This window comes from Erpetoichthys calabaricus, chromosome 18, assembly GCF_900747795.2.
Source record: "Erpetoichthys calabaricus chromosome 18, fErpCal1.3, whole genome shotgun sequence".
Taxonomy (NCBI): Eukaryota; Metazoa; Chordata; class Cladistia; order Polypteriformes; family Polypteridae; genus Erpetoichthys; species Erpetoichthys calabaricus.
Genome location: NC_041411.2, coordinates 14,905,369 through 14,927,203, shown reverse-complemented (window position 1 = coordinate 14,927,203; position 21,835 = coordinate 14,905,369). Strand labels below are relative to the sequence as shown.

The 21,835-nt window shown below is 40.0% G+C and overlaps 1 protein-coding gene across 1 annotated transcript in view; it reads right to left on the bottom strand.

The window, feature by feature from the left end:
• wscd2 (WSC domain containing 2) overlaps window positions 1-21,835 on the bottom strand; it is a 105,127-nt gene that overhangs the window by 30,754 nt on the left and 52,538 nt on the right. Inside the window, exons 3-4 of the mRNA XM_051921321.1 lie at window positions 19,787-20,614; window positions 7,227-7,341 (exon numbers count right to left, since the gene is read on the bottom strand). Of these exons, the coding sequence (XP_051777281.1) occupies window positions 7,227-7,341; window positions 19,787-20,150 (479 nt within the window). The 5' untranslated portion in view covers window positions 20,151-20,614. The remainder of the gene's footprint in view (window positions 1-7,226; window positions 7,342-19,786; window positions 20,615-21,835) is intronic.

Sequence of the window (21,835 nt, the reverse complement as noted above, 5' to 3'; positions counted from 1 at the left end):
TTGCATGTTAGGTCAATTGGCACTGTATGAGTAAGAGTGGGAGTATTCATGAGTCTGCCCTGCAGCAGACTAGCACAGCGATTGTTCCTGCCTTGAGTCCAGTGCTGCCTGGTTAGACTCTGATGCTCCCTCCCTACACCCAACCCCAAAGAGGGTAACAGAATGGACAGGCGGCCTTTCCATTGTGCTCACCATCCCCAGTGCATCCCTTATAGGTGTGTTACAGACTGGATGGGTAAATTTGTGCTTTATAGTCCAACACCTAAACCGTTAGCATCCTCCCATTACAAACTTCATTTTACAGGAAGAGTACACATAGTGACATGGTGGGCCTATTTACAGATGTCTCCTATCAAGATTACATTTTTATTTTTGGATTACGATTACACAACAAAGGAGAGGCACCCTCATGTTGAGAAGGCAGATTGGTCACTTGTACTGTTAGTTTTCCTTCGCCTTGACTAGCTAAGATCTTTGTGTGGTGTGGACCTGAGTTTATGTCCCAGAAGCCCAGTGGGGAAAACATGCACAGCAAGCATCTCTGAGTGTAGACAACTCAGTTACACATGATTCCTTATGTTGAAACGTTATGTTTTGTGTCCAGGTTGCTTTTATTTTTCATCTTATATTTATATTTGTAAACCATACTAGGCTTGTAAGTGGAGCTGCATTTACTAAAAAATAGATTCAACTGAGCTTCATTGTTTTGATGCAACATCCCAGCCACTAGGTGGCCACACTGCTTGCTAGTCATAATGATGTTTAATGCACTTTTATATTTAAAGACCAGCGGTTCCTTCTTTTCCATCTCTGCATGACGTAATCCACATGGTGTTGCTGCTTTGAATACGCAGGGATACAGCAGACAAGATTTCAATGTGTCAAAACACCCTGTTGGTAGACTGATGAGTATTAATCAGCCATATGTGTTTTGCAATGACATGGAATCTTTACACAACAATGCAGGATTTTTCAAGTCCATCATTTCCACCATTGCCCTTTGTATCTAACTAATCACACCAGTGTAACGATGGAGCACTTCAAATTATGCACACAGTAGAAGGTACTATACAGCGCTGCAGTTATTTACTTGGTCAGTGCCCACAATGCATCCAGCTGATAACGCATATTGTCCAATTAGTGCCTTATATTGACTCGATAATGCTTTGATTAAAGTACACATGCAAAGCAAAAGAGAATATGTCCCATATTTCCATAGTACACTTCAGTAGCTTCTCAGGCTTGGTGGTGGCCACTGAGCTGTCATTCATGTGCTAGCCACCAGGGGCACTCCCTCCTCAAACCAATGGTCTTTTGATATCCAGCACCTGCATTAAAGACACCCACCAAGATGGCACCCCATGTAACCACCAGACGCCTCATAACAACAAGAGCATAGTATGGTGGATAAAGGTAGAAACCAGTAAACAGAACTGCCATTATGGAATGACTGGCGGCATCTGCAGAGAACAGACGCAAATGGTTTTATGATTCCTGATAATCCGAGAACTAAACCCATCAGAACCCTCATTAGAGATAAGCTCTGGCTCCACTTTTCGACAAGTTTGAAGTGGTCGTGCTGTGGCTTTCGTCCATTAAAAGCATTAAAAATTCACCACCTTTTGTTCATCGCAGCTGGCCATCCAGCTCACATTGTTATTCACTGAGAAGCCAGTGAGTGAGCCTCAGGCTTAGAGCTCCTGAAATCAGCAGGCACAGTCACTGGGGGGGAGTAGCTTGGCACTTGATTTATTTATTTATTTTACTTTTAAAAAATACAAAAAGAATAAAATTATCCAGGCATATCATGGAGCCTCCCTGGTTATATTTAAAAATGACTAACAGGGACATGCGAGTGTTGTGTTGAGCATTGTGAGAATATTACACTTCACAAGTGCTCTCTTTACTGGGGTCTCTGATTTGATTAAGGAAGTGTAGGCCATCTGGTAAGCATGACTGAAGCGCCACCTAGTGTCCATGGCTAATCACACTGTAAATTTGGCAAATGCTTAAAATTCATAGGAAATTCTTCAATGTGATGAGAGTTCAAGGCACACCATGGCAGAAAGGTCATTTAGGTGAAGTAATCATTCGTCTCAATGACTTCATGTGTCCTCTTTTGGATATTTCATGTTATTGTTTTGTGTTTCATAAATAAAGCGCAAAAATGTGTAACTACAAGTACCTCAGTGTACCCAGAGTGTGATGTGTGAGTGAAGAAGGCCTTCCACGTATTTACAATGGAAATTATACTTTATACTGCTAAGAACCTAATAGTTATGACATTGGGCTGGGATCCACTGGGATACTGGTACCACCTCCTCTTCCAATACCCTCTGTGCCCTTATGTGAGTCACTGTGCTGAACTGCTGCTTTGTAAGGCAGGTCAGGATGCATTCCATCATGGAAGGTGCTATATGAAAATAAAAGTTTTTAGTTCATCTCTGACTCTCAGTGTGATCGCAGGCAAGTCACAGTGCTTATGTTGTACAAGGTGACTTAGGATGGTCCTCTTCATGAAAGGTACTTTATACAATCACACAGATTTAAAGCCAACTCCGACTCCAAGCTTGGCTGTGATGGAATTACTTTTCTTGCTAGTGCTCACACTGTATGAACTTGGAAAAAAGTCTACTGCATTGTAAGATATCTTCTTGATGGCCTGTACCATGTATGGTGCTATATAAAAACAGAACATACGATGGGCAGACTTCTGGCAGTGCTCCCACCGTGCAATTGTACTGCATTGGCTTGGGATGGCATCCACTGCTCAGTGAACAGTATGGGAGTGAAGCCACTGACTTTCTTGATGCAATAAATAGCAACAACAACATTTATTCCTATACCATATTTTCATACAAATGATATAGCTCAAAGTGCATTACAAGTTGTCAGAAAGTAGTTAGGCTACAAAGAAAATCAAATAAAAATTAGATAAGATAATAATGTATAAACAGTTTACAAAAAAAGGATACAGTACATGAGTAAGAGTGGACCAGGAGCGACTGGGATGCTAGTTCAGCCTCTGTTTCTGATTCCCTCTGTGACCCTGAGTGAGTCGCTTCACCTTTCAGTGCTCATATTGCTCATCTCTGCTTTGTAAGGCAGTTTGAGAAGATATCCACAATGAAAGGAGCCATAGGAAATCACAAGAGTTTCAGATTTTATTTGAATACCAGTTTGATCACAGGCAAGTGATCAACTACAAGTTCATGTTCCACCTGAAACTACATATCTAGCATTACTAGGTTGTGCTTGCTTATAGTTTGAGCACATTATCAATGGTACATAATTAAATGTGTAACTTAACTCCTCCCTGTTTATGTACTCTTTCTAATTGCATGACGTTTTAGTTGTTAAAGGGTAGGAGAGGAGGAAGTGCTGAACTACAGTACCTGGCAGTGTGGTAAGAATTTGGGATTTTAAACATTCTATTAAAGTCTATATAAAAAAAAACTATAAAAGGGAAAAATAGTGTCACCTAGCGCTATATATGACAAAACTCCCCAGTAACATCAGAAGCATCCTGCATTGGCCTGCACTCACTCACATAGGGCCAATTAAGTAACCATTTAAACGAGAAGTGAATGATATACAGTATGTGAAACAAACCAGAGTACCTGTAGAAAAAAAAAAATCACACAGACACAGGAATAACGTGGAGACTCCACACACATGGTCATCAGGCTGGGATTTGAACCAGTTCATTGCAAGTCACTTTGTGGCCTAGAGAGAGTCGCTTAGTCCATCAAGGCACACAAATGGGTGCAGTTGTAATTTGTGAGCTTCATTGGTAGGCCGTGGTGCCCTCTAGTGGCTAAAGCTTTAGATGAGGTTACTAGTTGAACTTTCAGCTATGAAGGAATTTCTTAGCCTACCAACGTTCACACTGATGAAACATGGAATCAGTGCCATGCACCCTTTGTCACAACAGTGTCAGATCAATAAAATATAACCAAGCCAAATTTGATCATGTTATAATCATGGTGCATGGTCACCAAATAACCATCAAAGACTCAGGATGAATATGCAAACTCCAAACTGACAGCAATTGGTTACTAATAATTTACTGTAAATGCACTTAGTCAGACCATATTATATAGCATCTTTTGTGCTTTAGATTCAGCCTTCTGACTACACACAGTGTAGTCACTGAGATGCCCTATAATTCTATTCTTGGTATTTTTTTCCTTTTTAAACATCTTTATTGCCTATCCCATAGTATACATACATCCTCATAAATACTTGATGGTTATACTGACAGTAATTGTAAAGAAATTTGTCAATTTGGAGTTTTATGGCCTAAAAAATAGCATACAAAAGTGACCTCCATTCATTTATCTGTCAGCAAGAAATTTAATGAATGAATGAATAAATGTTTAACATGCCAAACTGCAATGTTGAGCTCACTGTAAAAAAATTTAAGGGCAAACATAATAAACAATAATTAAAAAAAAAAATTAAATGTAATTTGAACCTATGTGACCCTTGGCCTAGTTTTCAATGAAGGGTTTAACAAAGCCTGACAATGTCTCATGAAGGCTATGGGTGAGGACAGAGGGGCATGTAACATTTATGTCCCTTTCCCTTTGGAGCAGAAGACCTCCTTAACATGTGGTAAAGGATGTCTGGGATGGTGGAGCTTGGTGAGTGTGACAATGTGCCCTCTTGGCCACTAGAACTGGTCAGAACATTCAGTCATTTCATGTGTGATAAGGGGAACCAATTATCACAGGGAGATCACAGTGCATAAATCAGTCCCAGCTATGGCGCGGAAGCTGACTCCTTCATGACAGGCTAATAATTGGTCCACTCCAAGACTGATAATGTATACATGTTTCAAGAGGTTTGTACTTATCTTAAATTTTGAGGCCACATCACCAAGGAGTGCTCTCAAACTTAGCAAATTCATCACATTGTATGCATTTGGCTGATGACATGGCAGATGAAGATTCTACAATGAGAATTGACTTCGAACCATCAAGTATTACAGTCTAGTTTTTTGATACAGCCTTCATAATGCCAATGATATTATGAGACTTTTCCGTTACCACTGTGTTACATAGAATGGGTTCATGCGTTGCGCTCAGTGCTGCCGTAATAGGCCTGTTCCCATGATCTTCTGTTGGATTAATCAAAATGAGAACATTACATAAACTGAAAGTATCATCCCAAGCACAAGGGTGACTGATGACTTTGGGAAGTACTTTGTTTTATTTTTCGCATTATTCTGTATTTATGCTACTTAAAATTGAAACCCTATTAGACTTTTACTTCAGTTGCATGCACTGAGTGTCTAACAGTTGCAGCACTTTTTACTTTGGCTCGCCTACTGTTTATGGAAATGCAGCGTCAGTCACCGCAATTGGAGTAATTGACAGATCAACAAGCTTTAATCAGCCGCCTGCATGGTGCTTCAGCAACACATGCACCATTTTTAAAAAAAAAAAAAGGGTCAGTCTTCAGCTGAAACATTGATTCAAAATGCAGACCACTGAGCTGAGTCTAGAAAGAGTTCTACTCATAAGGGAAAAAAGGCACATGGCCAACTGACAGCAGCGGTTTAATCACTGCTATGACCATGCAGCATAAACACTTAGATCTGTGAGCGAACAATCGCTTAGAAAGCCGCTTAATGTAGACAAGCTCAGACGCTTCTGCATATGTAAATGCATTCACCTAAGTGTTTTGATACAAATGTCTGGCATCCTTCTCAGCAAGACGGCCAATGTAAGCTTTTACCTTCAGTAATGGATTTAGTGCTTTTGTTTTGTAAGCCTTAGTGAGAGAAACAGCATCACTTCACTACTAAATCTTGCTGATGACCGATTAGAATAAAATCTCTTCCTGCTGACCACAATCTGCTATGATATTCTATCCACTGCTGAGAATTATACTGTACCAGTGAAACTGTGAAACCAAGCTCTTTACATATGCAGCTGTCTTCACCATACTATACTATCCTATACTGTCTCTCACTCTGCTGGTTTAACAGACAGTTTCTGGATTCGTCCAGGTTGCCTCCCAAATTTTGGGGTATTGGAACAGAAATTTTCATAGCTGGATACTTTTTCTGACAACAACCTCATACAATGACTGTTTATGATGCACAAGAGGTCTGTACAGTGGATTTCTTACAATGGAAAAGCACTATATAAAATAATACATATTTAATTGTGGATGGCATGTCCTAATCATACTGACAAGGTTCCCAGTTTATTGCCTTCCATTGAGTTTCTTTATGACGCACAGCAAGTCATTTGACTTTTGAGAGCTCACATCATACCAAGTTTTACATGCTCTACTTGCTTACCTTGGGTGTATAAATTGATTGATTTGTGATGAAAGTGTAAGCAATCTGATAACAATGAGCTATCTATTGCACTGTGTGACCTCTGTGGTCACACCTGCTAACTAACAACAGGCCTCAGTACTTTAATATATGCTGTCCGCCTGTTCATTTATCTATACATTTCTGAAACAAAAAAATCAATCAGTCTTTATGTCATTTTATGTAAAGCTCTTAACAGAATTAACATATACTGCTCAAGGACAGGTCACAGGCAAGAATGTGCTGAAGGCAGGGGTAAAGCCTAGATAGGACACCCAAGATGACTCAAATATCTACATCTGTAAAGATAAACAAGCGCACCAGTACCCTAATTCAAGAAGAAACATTAAAGTATAACAAATCTGTGGGCATTGTAGCGGTAATAGTAGTATTGACACGTGTATGGAGAACAGTGAGATTCTTACTTGCATGTCTAGCCAGCGTGCAACCTGTCTACACTCTCTGGTTCCATGATAAACAAATGGGTAGAGGAAGGCAGAGTAGTGTAGAGGACAAGGCTTTGGACTTCAAACCCTGAGGTTGTGGGTTCAAATCCTGCTACTGACACTGTGTGACCATGGGCAAGTCACATGACCTGCCTGTGCTCCAAATGGAAAAACCAAAAAGAAATGTAACCAATTGTATCATAAATGTTGTTAGTCACCTTGGATAAAGGTGTCAGCCAAATAAGGAAATGAAAATACTTAATACAGTATATAGTAACTTGCATGTCTACTGAGTGGGAGAAGAAACAACAAGAGTTACACTATACCCTGGATTGCCAGGTGTCCCTGACTATGTAAGAGGAACAAGGGTTCCAAGGATCTCCCTTCTCTATTTTTACATGGTATTTGTGTGAAACAAATAACATCATGTATATAATATTTTTGCTTACCTTTCTGCACAGTTATCCTGGCAACGAAAAACAGTCATCTTCCTGTAGTCGAAAAATGAAGTCCCCCTCAATGCTCTCTGCTGTGTGTTGTCAGTATAGCAGCCAATGTATTTAGCTGGAAAAAGAGAAAGGGTGGTGGGGTGGGAAAATAATCAGTTTTAAACTTTTTCAAATTGCCTCTGAAATTGGCAATTTGAACCATAAATCCATAAAGAAACCCTCTGTTAAATCTGACATGGAATTAAGTATCTTGTTGTGCTTATTGATACTCCTCACACCACAGCCTCAGATACATATTATTGCCAGACCAATTTGATCCAGTTCATAATGAGGGGCCTATCCCAGTGGCATTGGACACAAGGTAGAAACCAACCCAAGAAGGGACCCCAGTCCAGCACACACATAGAGCCATACCTAAATAGATACAGTGCTAATTTAGAATTGTCATTTAATACAGTACAACAGAGAAATCAGAGTAGCACTTACATCAGGTTTGAACCCAGACACTTCCATTTCATTTCAATCCAGATATTGCTTGTTATACCATTTCTTTGTTTTTTCTTTATGTTGAATGGGAAAGTACGCATTTCGAGCCCCAACCTGCCACTTGAAATAATGTGATTAAAAAGCAGTGCCCCAAACTTATCCAGAGCTTGACTGACATGCTTTGCCTCGGTAGTATTGTCATTAAAAAGATGTTCTATATTCAAGTGCATGCTTGTTTTATCATGTTGCTGGAGAGTTGCACGTTACATGTTGGTTGGATATGCGAGTCAGAAATTCCCTGGATTTAGTACATATTGCTACTATGAGTATTATTTGGAGAGGGATTTGAAGGACCCCTCTGCTTTTCTAATGGTTTTACTTACACACTCTCTGCTTTGCAACCTACATAATAAAGAGTTAATTGCCTCTAGGCAGTGGGAGTTATGTTCTTAAACCTCACCACTTCATTAAAACTGGTGGAAGTCACTAACTAATACTCTCAATGCATTGTTTGATTACTAGATGCAAGTCAGGTCAATGTCTGCAAAGGCGCCAGACATGATGTAGTTAGTGTCTTTGACACTGTGCACTGTTATGATGGATTTACAGTGTTATATGTACTGTAATTATCCCTGCCTCAGATCGAAAAATGCTTTAGGTTACTCTAAAATTGTAGCGCAGAGCAGGGAGGTAGGCAGGTGTTCTAATGGAAAAGACACTGGTGAAACAATTGAGACAAGCCAAGAATTAATGGCCTATAGTGAAAATAAGTAATGAAGGGTGAGGTTGGTAACACACTGAAGCAATCACTCACACACCATATACAGGCAGATTACTCTCAAACAATTAAGCACTTGAAAACACAACACTGAAGGAATTAAGTCGACCAAGCATGGCCTGTGTAATTCTTCTGGGTACCTTCATAAGTGATTAAAGTTTTAGCACAATATCTGTATGGATGGTAATGAAGTAATGGCATGAAGGCTTTGTCCTTGTCAGATCCTTAATTAAAGTTTCTTGAGTGCTGTATGCCATCTTCTGCAATAGCTCATGTCTGAATGAATACTGTATCAATAGCTGTCAACCTTTAAGATGGGCCCAACTATTGGCATATTGGAGGAAGGCCACGTCAATCCAAGATGTCACACATTGAATCAGATAGAGCCCTTCCATTGTGTATCATGTGTGGTACCAACATGTAACTGATGGGACTCGGCCACCCAGTTCATGTCAGTGAAGTGCAAATCTGTTAAGCGCTTACATTAAGTGTCACAAGACAAACCATTAGCTGCCGTCTGTGTGACACTCTCAAACTGCAATGTGATGGCTCACTTTGACAACTCTGACTCTTAAAGACTGCTGTAGAGCACAATGTGGTTGCTTTGTCTTCAGTCAGGAATCTCATTGCTGTTAGGTACTGAATGACAAATGACATTGAGACTGCAGATAAAAATCTTGGATTGAAAAAAACACTTTGCTGCTCATCATATATTCAGAAAATATTATACTCTGAATGCTGAAATATTACAACATTTTGTCCTTATCATAGAGCTATTTACATATAATTAAATTATTAAGACACTATGCAAAGTTTGGAACAATATACAGTATCTAGCAAAGAACTAACAGTCAATATCCTGTGAGCTTGTCACCATAAAGCAGACCACTCAGTTTATTTCCCTATTTCTTTTCTGTTGGTCAGTAATTACCCATCTTATATCTCAAATTGGTTATTTTTGTAGTCCTTCTTTTTGATTTGAACCAAATTGATTTTAATGGAAAAAAGTTGTGTGATGTCAGGTGACTTGTTAAATGAAATGCTGCAAATAAATGTAGTGCTGTTTCATATTTAATGAGCTATATTAAAATGGAAGGCCCTGAGCCAACTTGTTTCCGGGTCGCGAATTGTTGTTATTGCTTCTTTGGCAGCGTTCTCTAGAATTGTTTTTGCATTTTTTTTAAATGACACACAGACAGGTTAAGTGATTTTCTTGGGGGGGTGTAGAGGCTGGAACTGAGTGGTGGCCAACAACCCACACCCCCTCAGTTAGCCAGTCATATGTAGATGTGAGACTGTAGCAATTTGTTTGGATCCTTTGCAATTTTTCTTTCTTAGTTTACTTGATTAGGACTTGACTTTTTTGTTTCTGCTCATTTTTAATGTTATGGTGTCTCTTTCTGTATTTAGTCTGGCTATATTTCATTTAATTCTTTTTTTGTAATTTTGAATTGTTGGTGTTTTTTTGTTACAATTTCTTTATTTCATAGATTCAATTAAATATTAAAAGGTTTTTGGGTGGTGTTGGTTTTCCCCATTTGGAGTTTAAGCATAACAAAGACAGGGTCCAATTTGGTAACATATTCTGTAGTTAGATGGCCTGGAAAGAGAGGGAAAAAATGCAGGCGATGAGATGCTGAAGAACCTAACCTCAAAAACCAAAAACTACGCAACATCCCCTGGTATTCTACAGTACTTAAATGTGGAAAAGCTATGCATTAATGTCTACATATGATGAAGTGTCATCTTGGCAGTGGCACCCTTCAACATTCTATAGCTTCAAAGGTGGCTGCAGAGTGCTTGTACTGGTGGTAGAGGCGTAGCACAAGTAGAAAAACAAAGACATTAGTTATGAGTAGTAGGAAAAAAAAACAGTAGTCATGTATAATTCATCATTTAGATGACACACAGGCCACATCTGTGGTGCATCCCTGGCCCTTAACCAGGCTACTTCTGTTATGTCATCATGTGTGATGCAGCAAGGACATGTCCTTTATCTTATAACGCAGTGTGATGTCATCAAGGCATGACAGCTAAAGAAAAGTGGAAAAGAATATTGCACCAAAACACATTTATGTTATTACATTGAAAGTCCCAAAGCACATAAGTCCCACTAGGGGGAAAAACCGTCAAAACAGACTAGTGACGAGGCAACACAGATTATTATTTTTTTTATATAAATAAAACGATTTATTCTTCACAAAAACACTCACTACCCCAAATGAAATGAACCGCTAGGAACTGTGGCTTGCCCCGCCTTTATAGGGCTGAGGGTGTCCCTTGTAGTGATGGACAGGTGGCCCCACCTCTTGGGGAACCACCCACAAAACACAAAGAACATAATACTAGTTTTAGGAATAAAGCAAGTAATAAACAAAAGTAACATAAATCAAATACTCAAAAATGAACAAAAAATACATTAAACAAGAATTTGAATCCCAGCCAAGGGACAGCAATTTAACCTGACAATGTCCTGACAGTAGGGACCTCCTCTGTGGTTTAAGATGGATATGAGTACAATAGAGATACAAGTCAGAAACGTGTCAAGAGACAGCCGAGCATGGGCAGGAGTAAACACACAAATTCAAACAATGAGGAAATGGCAGTATAAGAGAGCAAATGAATCAGCAAAGGAGACTCTAGCATGGCGCACAGTGAACGCTGTAACCTAGGAAAAGGAGATACTACTTGTGTCTAAATGGAGGCCAACAAGTAAACGTGAAAAGACAGCACAGTTCTCAGAACATCCTGCCTCCCTTGCTTGAATGACCACAGACAGGGTCATTCAGGCCAAGTTGTATTTAGAGTTACAAATTCAGCTAACCTGCACATTTTTGGGGGATGCAGGGAGAAGACCCATACAAACGTGGGGAGATCCACATGTGAACAGCTGTGCTACACGGCTGCCTAACGATAACCACATAAACAAAGGATCCAATTCCATTTAATTCAAGCTCAATAACCAGAGGCATGCCTGATCATGATACCAGAGCTAAAAATAATCACTAATGCTCTATCTGCAAGGGATCAAGAAATAAGGAGAGTGTACTTACAGAGCCCATTCACCAGCTCATTCTGAACACCCTTTTTCCATTCCCAGCAGTAACAGGAGTAAAGCAAATGCCAACACTGGATGGGTTGCCTGTCTATCATAGGCCATACTTTCTCAGTGGATTAGTTTAGCATCAGAAATCAGCCTCATGCACACATCTTTACTTGTATAAACCCAAAGATTCCCAATTGTGGACCCTCCACCCTGTCTCTATTGAGTCCATATTGGACTGGCAGATAAAGCCATATCTGCTGTTGAGCTGATGTCATATGAATTATAATTTATGAGTCCTACCATTTCTAATCCTGCCTGTCTTTTTGTGAAGTAATGTGCCTTTAATGATCGTAGAAGTGGCACTCGTTAGCATGATTGTAATTGTGGGGCACACAGCGTGGTAATCAGGAGGACAAGTGTGTGCTTCACGCCATTTATTAAAAAGAGGCCGCAGTTTGGACTCAAAAACAGAAAAGCATATAGGGTGACATATTGTATGATATGATGTGGTACTTGTATATTTTATTTATCCCCTAGAGTGAAAATAAGTTAGCACTGCTAATTTACAGTTGAAAAAAGAAATAAAGAGGATGCAACAATTACTGCACCAAACCAGTGCACTGTACATTTGATGGGATTATGCAAACTACATAAAGCTTGGGTTATAAATAAAAACTAAAAAACAAATGCATACACACATAAATAAACTGTTGGTAGATAAATGCCCTTGGGCTAGGGTTAATTTTCTGCAGTTTACAGCCGACTGGGGCATTAAAAAGGTGGTTAATAAAGTTGTTTATTCTGGCAGTGCCAGATGTGTTAACTTAATTAGCCTTCAGGAATTAAGTGACTGTGCCCAGTGATGCACTGGCCCTTGGTACTCTGTTTTCCGGGCACTGGTGTCACACAAGAAAATAGTGGTGGCCACCTAAAGGTGCAATATTTTAAGACAGGACATTAAGCAGATCAGAAGTTCATGGCCATTGAGTTCATGGAGTTTTTTGGCTAATAGCCAAGTTCCCCTAATATCTGATCTAGCTGATGCTTAGAAATCAAATTATTGATTAATGATGAATGATGATAATAATACAGAGCTTGGTAGTTGATTCTGCATTCCTCTACCTCTTTGTGTAAGGAAGCTGGTGCCATGTTGGTGTATTGGCAAAGCACTGGACTTTAAGCTGCTGGTTTGACTCCATTCCAACAGTCAGTGTGTGGTCCTCAACAGCTCACTCAGCTTGACTGTGTACCAGCTGTTCTCCACCCATGTTTTGGATAAAGGTGTTCGACAGATATGCAATGTTAACAATAGGATTTCATCCTAAATGCACTTTCGCTTAATCTCCGTCAGGTGTCCACAAGTACACAATTTGCATTATAAAACCCGCTTACACCAACTAAAGGGCATGGTGGCTGGAGGCTATCCCAGCAGTACGGGGCACAAACCAAGAAGCAGCCCGGACAAAGTACCTGTTCATCATAGGACCCAATAATGCACGGTTTAATCGGGACTCACCACTTAACTCAACCTGTATGTGTATGGGAATGTGGGAAGAAAACCCAGACACATTAAAACGATACAAACTCCACACCAGCAATATCTAGGTATTGGATTTGAACTTGGGAGGCTTTCTCTGTAATGCAGCCTCGCTATCAATTGTACCACCCAGTATTTTGCAGACCTGGATTAGGTCCCCTTGCAGCCTTCTCAATTCAGATCGTGCGACTATGATGAACAGAAGTGTGGATATGCTGGTTATTCCTTAAATGATACCAAATGGATTCAATCCCCAGCCCTCCCCAGTCACCCTTATAGCTGCAGTCTAGAGGCTAGAGTTGGTGCTAAATGGCTATAAGGAAATACTGTATTTTTAAAATCTCAGTTGAGGAAATCCTCCAACAATAAATGACAGCAAATGAATTTAATTTCCAGCCTTCTCTTTAATTTGACTTTTGAAGCTGCTTGCAGATGTGGTGCTGCCCTCTAGTGGTAATAGTAAGAGTCAGCATATGATGGAGGAAAGCTTCCCAGCAGGCAGACCAAGTTTTGTCTTTTATTGTCATTGGGTGACCCACTAATGATGAGGCAATTAACATTTTGGTTATTTTAATGTGTCATTAATCCAAACAAATTAATTCTGGCAGGATGAAGAGATACAAAGTGAAACAGACAAACGCTGCTGTCCCTTGTTCATTCCTTTAGAATTAGCACACTTGGCTAATGAAATGTCGCAGGATTCTGCAAACAGGCAACAGACTGTAAAGAATGGAGTGGCACAGCTATTTTCATCTTTTCCCCTAATATACCTTATCTGTTTTGTTGCTAACTTGATTACTAGAGCTTAAAATTTGATTTCACATAAAAAAAGAAAGGAGGGAAAAAAGCAAGTCTCAGTTGGAGTGATAACAGCTGTCTGAGGATGCCTGATTTAATTTCCTTGAACTTTGTATGTATTTGTTTTTAGCTCACAAAGTCTAACCATGGGGACCTGGTGGATGGTGGAGTTGTGGATATATTAAAGAGCATTGTTGTCTTTTTGAGTCGTCTCAAGGGTGTTGATGGTTAGCACTGCGGTCTTATAGGTTCAGTGTCCAGGTTGAGGCCTGCTCCTGGTTGTTGTATGTGTGTAGTGTGCATGTTTTCCTGACAAACAAGAGGAAACCATTCAGTCAGTCAAGTTCTTCTGATTGGCTAATAGCCACATTGTCTCTGTATCTTATCAAGATACCTCCAGGTTTTTCTTCCCACATTCACAAAAACATGCTGGTTTTGTTAACTGGCAATTCCAAATTGGCCCAATGTGTGTGGTCTGTGTTAGACTGGCTACCAGTCCAGGGCTCATTGCCAGGTGCATTTTGGGCAGCTCTTTGTGTCCTTGAAATGAATGAAGTGGTTTTAGATATCTTAATGTCAAATGTCGAAAATTGGGTGAAAGGCCGTCTGTAGAGCACCTTTGGCACAATTAGAGCCATCGAATCTGCTGTAAAGCTTTAAAATGAATAGAACTGAGCGGATGAACCACCTTGAAGTCATTTGTAAGAAAAACATAGGCTGGCCAGCAGTCCACCACTATCATCTAAGAGGAGTTGGGCTAACCAGCTGTCGACTTTCACTGAGAAAACACATCATAGACGGACATATAGCAGAATGGAGACAGGCTGAATAAGATGCAAGTTCGAACTGACAAATAAAGATCTACAGGACCTACAGATGTTTAGGTCTACTTAAAATGTTTTGGTTTTTTTTATCCATGGCTCAGTTTGTTATTTGCTGTTATTTTTTGGTCATTGATTCAGCCTAGAGTTTAGAATCTCTGCCAGTTGATTAGTATATGAAACTCATGGCACAGAGACATTCTCATGTTAGAATTTAGGAAGGATTGGTCTTTAAGATGAATGGTTATTACTTGGTAAGATGCTAAATTGTGAAATGCAAGGCCAAAATTAGGCAGTTAGCAGAGCTTTGGAATGCCTAAATTACAAAGTAAGGTAAAATTCAGACAATTTTAGATTGCCCCTTATTAGTTTTCTTGTTTCTATTCTATAGCTCACCCTAATTATACAGGTTTTTATTCCCTGTACTACTGGTTAATTATTTTATTTGTAAGTGGCTCACAATGGGCAAGAATTCCCCTGGATGGGGTAGGACATTTGACCTTTATAGATCACTAGGGTTTCTTTTTTATTGGAGGCTTAAGAATGCATGAAAATGACCAAGCTCCACACGCTGGGCAACTGAGCTATGAATCATAATGGAATCCTGGCATTCCAAGACAGCTATGTCTCACCTCCATTTGAATTATTATATACTAGCAAAATACCTGCGCTTCGCAGCGGCGAAGTACTGCTTTAAAATTTTTATTAAGAAGAAAAGTAAACCTTTTTAAACTGAGGGAAAATATACCAATAATTATTTGTTAAGGATCTCTTTGTATACCACGTTGTCAGTTCGGCCCTCCGGTTGTAATATGACGAAGCTGTGCGCTGAGCTTACTCTTGAGCATGCAACGTATAGTTGGCCATGTGAAAAGCAATCTTTTGAAAAGAGTGGACATCTCTTTTCTTCTTAGGCTGAAATTTGGCAGGCTTATTCCTTACAGCTTACTTACAAAAGTTAAGCAGGTTTCATTTCGAAATTCTACGCGTAACGGTCATAACGGTCGACAACGTCATGTTAAACTGTCTTATTTATGGCCCCATCTTCACGAAATTTGGTAGGCGGCTTCCCTGCGCTAACCGAAACCGATGTACGTAGTTATTTCGGAGGTATGACGCCACTGTCGGCCGCCATATTGAACTTTCCAACGGTCTTTGTTACTTATGGGCCTATCTTCAAGAAATTTGGTACGCGGGTTCCCATCGCTAACTGAATCCTACTTACGTACATATATACGTCCATAGCCTGCAGCTCGGTCGCCATGTGAGTCGGCGTTGGGTCCCCCATCCCCACGCCTCCCACATAGTTGGCTGCCTGCCTATATAAGGCCGTCCATCGCTCCGGTCTCTTCATTCCCTTTCTTGCTTCGCCACGGTATTCACGTCTTCCTGCTGATAACTGCAGCCTTTTTATTTAATCCATGGCTTCTCCGCTGTTTTATTGTTCGTTTATTACGATTATAGTTATTGTGTAGGTATTTTAGTCTTAGTTTACATTGTTCAGGTACCCATTTCCTTTATCGTTCCAACCGTACCCCCATTAACATGTCTATCGAGGTGATCACCATCGATCAAAGAACTGTCACTTACCGAGTGGTTTCCATGCCCGGAGATGGCGACTGCCTTTTCCATTCTCTGTGTTACATATTGCACGGCCATATCAGGCTCACTCTTGATATCCGGAGGAACATTGTGTCTTATGTATTGAATGACTGGGACAGGTTCAAGGTGTGGACTGATGACGGTACAGGAGATAATTAAACTACACAGGAGCACTAGAAGAGTGAAATGCTTAAGCCCTTCACCTATGGTTCTGTATGTGAGTTGATGGCTGCCGCTGAATTGTTCGATTGTCGCTTTCAAGTGTACCGAAATGGCCAAGTATTTTACACCTTTGGACAACCGCCAATGCCTCTTAAACATCTTAGATTCACAGGTGACGATTTGAGTAGTGGACACTTTGATGTTTATGAATGTTTAAACTCTCAAAAGCTGGATGCGAAGTTATCAATAAAACACATTTCAATTAAACGCCTCCAATTTCCACTAAGGCTCTGCTTCGCAGTGACAATTAATAAGTCTCAGGGACAGACCCTACAAAAGGTTGGCATTGATTTGAGGCAAGATTGCTTTTCACATGGCCAACTATACGTTGCATGCTCAAGAGTAAGCTCAGCGCACAGCTTGGTCATATTACAACCAGAGGGCCGAACTGACAACGTGGTATACAAAGAGATCCTTAACAAATAATTATTGGTATATTTTCCCTCAGTTTAAAAAGGTTTACTTTTCTTCTTAATTCTCACTAATGTCCAGGTAATCTCACCAATTTGCCTCACTTGGAAGATGAGCCTCTTCTGTCATAGGTTAATTGCAATGGACATGTTACATATGGCCAGGAGAAAGGAATGCTGTGCAGTTTAACAGCAACTGGAGATTTGAGCTTAGAAACCATCTGTCAGGAATTTTTCAAAAGTCACTTCAGATTGCTGTAATGAGTGCTGAGTGATGCTTTTCTAAATTTAACTTTGCCTTTTACCTTCTTCTACTTTTTTTCTCTTTCCTTATGTTCAGCCATGCAAAACTAGAAGTGGCAAAATTCCACGTTCACCTTCTCTGCAGTCTCATAATGAATAGTGTGTGTTCCCTTGGCTTAAGTGTGACTAAACAGGTGACCAGTGACAGGTGGGAATTTAATAAGGTTGCTTATGTGGTGAGATACACATTACATGGAAATATTTTAGGTAACTGCCTTTGTAGGGTTTGAATGTTGTCCTTGTATCTACAGGGAGGTCATCTTTGAGTAGTCCAGTTTTTCACCCATGTCCTGAAGATAGTAATGTTAGGTTAATTGCCTATATACTGCCCTGATAAGGGAGAGTGAATGTGAGTGTGTGTGATGGTGTGCCCTGCCACATCCACATTAACATCAACAAACATTTATTTCTACAGCAAATTTTTATACAGTACAAACAATTTAGTTCAAAGTAAAGTATCCGGTGCTGCTGGGGTAAGACCCCAGCTAAGAAAGATTCCCTAATAAGACTTAGAAATTTGATGGTTTTTATCCAGTGATTTGTATACTTATCAGTTTATTTACTTTTATTTGCCTCTAATGTCAGTCACATGATGGCAACTTGCATAGGAACCATCAGCAACATGGCTGTGCCAACAGAATATCAAAAAATAGCTTTGCAGCAAAATAATATGATTCAAATAATGCAAAATCTATTCTAAAAATTCGAAAAATGTTTTTTGACAACAGGAATCATGTAACAGTTCACCAAAATGGTTAGAACTGCTCTAAAACAATAAAAGTAAAATGTTTCCTGTGTTGTGCAAAATATGTTATAAATTTAAAATCTAGAAGTTACTGCTATTCTGGAATCCAATCGGACACAAAGTTGACACATGAGAACAGAGACATTAATAGAGAGGCAGTGTGGATGACGTATGGGACAGCCAGCAATAACAACCGGGTCACCATTTAAAAACACATAAACTTTTGCTTTTTTTCTTAACCCATTCTACGAAAATAACTGGGCAATGGCAGGTACTTCAGCTAGTAATCTATATAGATAAAATCATAAACCATTTCCATTTGTTTGTTCACTAATCATGCAAAAACAGCTGAAGTGATTTTCATGAAATATTGCATGTGCCCAGGTAGGTGCAACTTAAAATATGTGCTATACAGTATGTCGTTCTAGGAAGAGAAATTATAAAGGGAGGGAGGCAACTGCTAAAACAGCTTTGGCGGGGGGACTGCAATTCCCATCAGGCAGCATGAGTGTGCTGGAACAAGGATATCATCATCAGCATTCACAAAGGTGTATAATGGCCAAAGCAGAATCACCAAATGTATGCACACTGTTTTCTTCTAAGTTACTTTTTCATTGTCTCACAGGATTACAGTTTTTGTTTATGAGCATATTTTTTCATGGTGGATTGTGATTCACCATGTTGAATTTCCAAAATGACAGTTTTTCCCACTCATTTATTTATACTTAGGCAACTACAGGAACTTTGGCTAGTTCTAGATAAGACCCTGACAGCCACTGACACCACAATTACCTGTAGGCTCAGACAATCCCACACATAATATTTGTTTCATACATTTAGCAATACATAGCTTTAAGCCAGCAATGCATAAGCAGTTGGCTTTTGCTAGCAGTGTTTTTGGCTTGGGTGAGCATGATCAGGCCATGTTTAGGACTATCAGAGCATCAAATAAAATACTGAGTGAATTCTGGTTTAAGCTGGAGTCAAGGCTGCTAGCAGGGAGACACCATGCACACTGGTTCTATTCACCTCTGATTTTGGATATGCAATGAGTTTTAATGGCATTACAAAAAAATTAAAGTAGACTACAGTTAATAAATGGACCCCACGTTACTTTTAAAAGGATCCATTCTGGTCCAGGGAAAGAGGTAATTATAATTTATTGTGGTTGGTAATAAAAAATGTTAAAATTTAAACACTGGATGTAGACTTTCTGCAGATATACAGTTTCCAGGTTTGAGAAGTCAGGGTGCTTATAAAATGTATGATTGCATTTGTAACGAAAGTCTTCATAACTGTCCTCTAGTGGATTGTCTACTGCCATCATAAAGATCTGCATTGTGATAGTAAACCTTGTGGAGGACGCTACATAAAAGAAACTGTGATTTGTTGGCTGCAGTGTGGGTTAGTAGTATAAAAGCTTTGTGTCAGCCACATAGAAGATACCAAGAATGCACAAACACCTTGGCACTTGGCTGACATCACCACTGTATTTCATTCTGTGTGCTTGATCATTTTCTTCACACTTAATCAGAATGAAAGGCTCTGTATACACTGACTGGCCCCTTGATATCGTCTCTCAACTACCTTCTCCTAGTAGCTGCAGTATGTTGAGACAGACTAGGCTGTTGGCCTCATTAAGACTGTTTATTTTTTGGGTTTTGAGAGATATTATAGGATATATGGAATGACTGAAAAGTCAGTGTCAGGTGAGAATCTTCCTTCTGTAGTGCAACATACACACAGAGCACCTATTGACCAGAACCTTGGCCACGTGTGATTCAAGTGGGACTTCATCTTTCCATGACTCACCTCGACTTTCCTCCTGATCCCTGCTGCCCTTCCCTTTCAGTGCCCGGCTCCAGCTACTAGCGTAATCTCTGCCTTTCTCAGGTGCGTCCAGAGAACCTGTTTTCAACCATGGGGGGCCATAGCGTTTGGAGGGCCTCTGAGCCTCCTTGAAAACCCTTCCAATTAGGCCCAGGTTCTGGACATCCAGGTCCCCGTTAATCGTCTCACTGGCCAGAGGCTCTTTTACAGTTTCTGTAGTCTCCCCAGCAAACCCAGAATGCAGGAACACCAGACTCCCAGCTGTTAGATAGAGGATTATAAAAGAAAAGAACCGTACAGGCTTCCTGCGGAAATAGCGCTGCAATTTCAGCAATAGCCTAGCCATTCTCCACCTGTCTTACTGAGCCCAGGTTGGATTACGCTCCGGATGTGTCCACTCAGCATAAATAAGGCCGCTTTCTGAGATGTAACCTCAAGTCTCAAAGCAAACCCCCAAGAAACAAGAAAGTGACGGGGGCCGTGCCCACTGGATATGGGGATGCAGCACACTGTCTTGCTTTCACTTTCCTGGTTCTTGGCATGGTGCAGCGATCAGGTGATGGTGTCCAGTGTCAGCTCGTGTGTCCAACTCTCACTGTTTAAGTCCTTCTAGCGCTCCCAGGGGATTCTGCTGATGGAGGATTCATATCTCAAAAATGGAGTGATCTGTGGTACTTTGAAAGACGATCATTTGGATTCCAGCTGCACACAGCCCGATCGCTTCTCTAGTGCCAATGGCTTTGTTTACCCTTTGCTGAGAATAGTTTGTTGTCTCTCATCCTTTTGTTTTGTAGCAGGGGAGTTCAGCGCCTTTGGGGGGGAAAAAAAAGAACAGTTAAGTAGGAAATAATAAGTAAAATCCTGTATTTGACTTTTTTTTATATCCGTGACCTTTTCAGCCTCACCTACCATTAAACAATTTACTATTGTAATATAGTAATTATTACTGTAGAAGTGTCAAATTTGAGTTATGCAGTAATTATTATCAAACAGAACGCAAGTAAATTATTCAGTTAAATTATATAAACATAACGGTAATTCTACAGTTAGCACGTTATTATGTTATATTAAAATAACAGGTAAGATTTGAATACTGTTGTTCTGTTTTCCAAACAGCCAGGCCAACTCCAGTAGCAGACCATCACAGACCACACATATAAACACATACACTGACACATCCATACTTACAGCCAGCATGATTTGGAGACCCTGATCCACTTAATTAGATTCCCCATATGAACCAGAACACCACACTGATGGCATACAGCATCTGCTGCAGCCAGGGTCAAACTGCTGCACCATTAGGTGGCCAACCAAGCTGTACTTGTCTTTTAAGAAATGAACACAATTCCTCTTATTGCTTCTTACTGACCATTACTTTCTGTAATTTATTTGTATGAGCATATGATGAGCTTTATGTGTTTTTAATGCTGGTAGTACTTCTGGTAAAACAACATTGAATTGGATTTTAAGTACTTTGAGTGTCCATAATGTCTCCTATTGGCATTAAGAGATGGGCGGGCCATATTGGGGGGTCTGAGGAAGTGCCCAGTTGCACATGTAAAGTAATGGATGATCCGAAGAACAAATAAAGTAAATGCCCTCAGTCTCACACATAAGCATTACACAGTTGGAACTCACAACTCGGCCTGTACTGAGAAGTGACTGAGTAATACACATTTATGTTGTGATAGGAATGCTAAACTAAAATTAGTGAGGTGCACATTGACTTCTACAGACAGCGTATCCATCACTTGTACATTTTGAATGTGGCCACATAGGCCTGGACAAACATAGCAGAATAATTGTTAGACATCTATCTATTTGGAAAGAATGAAGAATGTTAAGTAATTTTTGTGAATTATGACCATGGCCACTGTCACAGTTTGCAAGGATGAATGAGTTTTCTATTTTCCAAACAACAAAGGATTTGAAAGCATGTTTCTTTAAATACCCTGGTTGGGAAGGACAGATGGTATTTGGATCAGCCCCACAGGGACATATTACTATGTAAAAGTAGGAAAATAAACC